General features: G+C 52.0%; 1 protein-coding gene across 1 annotated transcript in view; it reads left to right on the forward strand.

Moving 5' to 3' along the window:
- Window positions 1-3,616, forward strand: part of TMEM37 (transmembrane protein 37) — a 6,735-nt gene extending 3,119 nt beyond the window's left edge. Inside the window, exon 2 of the mRNA XM_012806883.2 lies at window positions 2,295-3,616. Within this exon, the coding sequence (XP_012662337.2) occupies window positions 2,295-2,867 (573 nt within the window). The 3' untranslated portion in view covers window positions 2,868-3,616. The remainder of the gene's footprint in view (window positions 1-2,294) is intronic.
- The last annotated feature ends 658 nt before the right edge of the window (window positions 3,617-4,274 follow it).

Raw genomic sequence — 4,274 nt, forward strand, 5'->3', positions numbered from 1 at the left:
TTTTTTTTTTTAAAGACAGTCTTAACTTTGTCATCCTAGGTAGAGTGCTGTGGCATCATAGCTCCAGCAACCTCAGACTCTTGGACTCAAGCGATTCTCTTGCTTCAGCCTCCTGAGTTGTTGTGACTGCAGGTGCCTGCCACGGCGCCCGGTTATTTATTTATTTATTTATTTGCAGTTTTTGGCCAGGGCTGGGTTTGAACACGCCACCTCCAGCATATGGGGCCAGCACCCTACTCCTTTGAGCCACAGGCACCACCCCCAGTTATTTTTTTACAGAGACGGGGTCTTGCTCTAGCTTAGACTGGTCTCAAACTCCTGAGCCCAGGCAATCCGCCTGCTTCGGCCTCCCAGAGTGCTGGGATTACAGGCATCAGCCAATGTGCCCACTGCAAACCACATTCTTATTCCTGTTACCTAGGGGTTGAAATTAGCAGTAGCTTCTGCATCTGGGGCATGTTTGCAGACAGGCTTGCAGGGCTCTGGCCACAAAAGTCTCTCAGGAACAAGGCTTTGCTTTATGTCCTTCAGGGAGCAGTGTAGCCCAGACTTGCCTCTGGAAGACTTCATTGGCACAGGGCTTGAGGACCACCCATGCCCCCTGCCTTTCCTCCCTCCACTCCCCCATCCTCATTTCTTTATTCACTGGTTTCTTAGCTGTGACCATTCTGCTTTCTGCTTACCTCCCAAACAGCCAGGTGCTTCTGTACACACTGGCTGCTTCTATACATACTGTAACGAAGATAATTTAATTTCTGCCTAGGCAGGAGACATGGTTTAACGCAAGGGTGTCCAACCTGTGGTCCACAGGCCATATGCTGATTTTTGTGAGGACTTTTTTTGCTTATCTGTGGTGTTGGACCTTTAAAAAGTACACATCAAACATTACTGTTTATGTATCTACTGTGTGGCCTGCAGCAGAGGGGGGGAAAAAAGGCTGGACACTCCTGCAGGAGCTTCAGGTAAAAGTGACAGTGGTTGTGAACTTGACCCCTTATTTTATCCCATAGCTCTTCCTTAAGAACCCACTGAATGCCCAGGTACTGGGGACACATTAGTGGCTGAATATGGGGAGCCCTGCCCTCCCAGAGGACATAGTGTCTGAGGGAGACAGACAATAACATGATGTAACTGCAGGCTGTGGTCAGAGTGGTGATGGAAACAGAGTGCCTGATGCAGAAGACGAGGAGGGGACTTGCTTTGGGGGATAGAAAAGACCTTGCTACAGAGGGGACTTTAAGCTAGGATGTGCAGAATGGAGAAGATGAGTCGTCCTGGAGGGGCACAGGTTTCTGCAGAATAAGGGAAGAAAGTTCTGGGCATGGGAAGAGGGCTGCTATGCCTTGGCCTGGCCAGGGGGAGTCTGCTGGGAGCTGAAGTCGGAGGGGGCCATGGCAGGGATAGCACAGGCTTGTAGGCTGTGTGAAGAGTTTTACTCTTTAAAGTGTTTCTTTTGCTTTCTGGGTCAGGGGGTAGGAGCGGTGCCCAGGAGGTGTCCCAGGACTGGGAGATAAGAGAAACCTCACTGGACACCTAGCCTGGTCAGGAGACTAAGGTCGGGGTGGTGGTGGAGGGGGCTCCTTTCTGTGCTGCACCAGAGGCTGAGGAGAGCCAGACTGAGTTCTCCATACCTAGAAGCTGCCAGAGCAGTTTGGTTGGCTAGCTGTGGGTGGGGTGCAGGCTGGGCAAGTCTGAAGGGCAAGATGCAAACAGCACTTATCACTTTAAGGACAAAGGGAAGTAACATGGAGTCTTGGACTGAAAGGGGGTGTGTAGGATCAGGTGGGTGGGGGGCAGAACAGACTCTGTGTGTCCTGGAGAGGTATTGATATGCTAATGTCCTGGGTGCCTGGTACAACCTCTCAGCCCTGCCAGGCAGGATTCTTGTTTTACTGCAAAGAAACCTAGGCTGGCTGCATGTTGAGGGTGGCAGGAGCCTGGCAGGCCAGGTTTTCTGAATTCAGAACCTGCCAGGATTTGCTGGTCCATTTGGATTTCTCTCCCAGCATAAAGCTCATGAAAGGAAGAAAGGGCAGGGGACTCTTTGTGTCTGGTGAATCCTGGACTGTAAAGTCTTCTAGGTCTAGGATAGAGGACAGGGGACAGGTGGAATGGGAAAGGGTTCCCCAGAGACAGTCAGGCTGCACTGGGGAAGCCATGAGTCAAGGGGGGGCATCCCAGGCTTCACCAGAGCAGGAACTGTGGCCATGGGGAGCTAGAAGCCCTGTTCAGAGTCTTCCCTGGAGGGGCTGGGGCACCCTCACTGACAAGGTGCTTCCTGTGGTGTCTTCTAGGCCCAGAGGCCATTGGGCCAAAGAAGGCCCCGCCGGTCCTTCTTTGAGTCCTTCATTCGGACCCTCATCATCACGTGTGCTGCCCTGGCTGTGGTCCTCTCCTCTGTCTCCATCTGCGATGGGCACTGGCTCCTGGCTGGGGACCGCCTCTTCGGGCTGTGGCACTACTGCACCACCGACAACCAGAGTGAGCTGCACTGCCTCAGAGACCTGGGGCAGGCCCATGTGCCCGGGCTGGCTGTGGGCATGGGCCTGGCCCGTAGCGTGGGTGCCTTGGCCGTGGTGGCTGCCATTTTTGGCCTGGAGCTCCTTATAGTGTCCCAGGTGTGTGAGGATATCCACTCAAGGCGCAAGTGGGCCATGGGCTCCATCCTCCTCCTGGTCTCTTTCGTCCTCTCCTGCGGGGGTCTGCTGAGTTTTGTGATCCTCCTCAGGAACCAGATCACGCTCATCGGCTTCACCCTGATGTTCTGGTGCGAGTTCACTGCCTCCTTTCTCTTCTTCCTCAACGCCATCAGTGGCCTTCACATCAACAGCATCACCCACCCCTGGGAGCAACCAAGGAAATTTTAGGGCCCCCCAGAGACATCAGGTTCTCTAAGAAAGTGTGGTCAGGATGGGACTTTTCCAACATGTGGCCTCTGGTGGGGTTGGGTGGAACAAGGACCTTGAAACCACTGTCTCTTAGCCGGTAACCTTTGGGTGTTAATGAGAAATGGCCCAGGGGCCCCTGCAGCTGGTCTGCAGGGCTGGAGGCCAAGAAGGTACCTTACTGCCACCAGCTGCCCAGGCTTAGCCAAGTTATTAGTATGTTGAGTATAGAAGAAGAAAAACATTTTAAAAGTTCTTCTTGAGTTTTCTTCCTGGACTGGGTAAATTCGGAAGCAGCGGTTCACACCTGTCTTACTGATGCTGGGATATGCCTGTGGAATCCCTGGGGCTCCCAGGCTTGCTAAGAATGTGTCATTCTTGCAGCTAAGGGTCCAATCACTGCCTAGGACTTTCTTCCACCAACTGAAAGGTCCTTCATGTGTATGTTCTGGATTTAGCTTTGCCCATGTCAAGGAGACAGAGTTCAAGATGCCCTCAGAATGTCTTGCACATAGTAGTTTTCAAACCATTTGACTTGGTTTGACCCCTGCCTTTTGTGGGAACCTCACAAACCCTGGATAACCCTAATTTGTAGCAGCTGGCTGTCCTGTCGGGGACTTGCCCTGTCAGAATCCTGTGGTAAGGTGGGTTTTGTTTCTCCTTGGAGAAGGAGCTCTTCAGCAAGCCCTCCCAGGAACCCTCTTAACTTCAAAATACACAGTCCTCCCCAAGCCAGTGTATGTGCACGTGTTTTTCTTTTGTAAGGGTCAGACAGCAGCCTTAGGGGTACCATTCCTTATCCTAGAACACCTTTCAAAGAGCACAACCTGGGTTTGTTAGACTCCACAGGGGGTGAAGGGAACAGCCAGAACTTGGGTAATGATTAACAACTGTCCTGGGGATGAGTGGAGGTGAAAGGGGCCAGGGACCAGTGGAGATTTCCATCCTTACCAGCAGCTCTGCATTTGTATTAATCACCTGGCTCCCTTTCCAGCCCAGAAGTAGGTGAGGCTTCTTGCCCTCAGTCCATTTTGTTCTAGTTACCCCTTTCACTCCCCACCTGGGTAAATTCTGGCCTTTCCTGATTCATTCTAGCTTCTGTGGATTGCATGGGTTTTTGGTCTTTGCCTTGACCTTGTCACTGCAAGTCCCCTTCCTGTGCTGGGCTGATTGCCTATATAGCTATTACTTGTACATTTTGAAAATTCTTATTCCCAGGGGCACAGAGCCATGAGGCAGTATGGCATAGTATGTAAGGTGTGGATCTAAGGCTGGATGTGGTCCTGAGGTAATCCAGAAAGGTTTCTGTGGACTGCTTGGATCTGTAGCAGAGCTCGTTAACCCACAGGCTACACCTTAGCCTGGAAAATGGGAATCTGGAAGAACCTA

This window comes from Otolemur garnettii, unplaced genomic scaffold (genome assembly GCF_000181295.1).
Source record: "Otolemur garnettii isolate 467f Iridium unplaced genomic scaffold, OtoGar3 scaffold00059, whole genome shotgun sequence".
Lineage (NCBI taxonomy): Eukaryota > Metazoa > Chordata > Mammalia > Primates > Galagidae > Otolemur > Otolemur garnettii.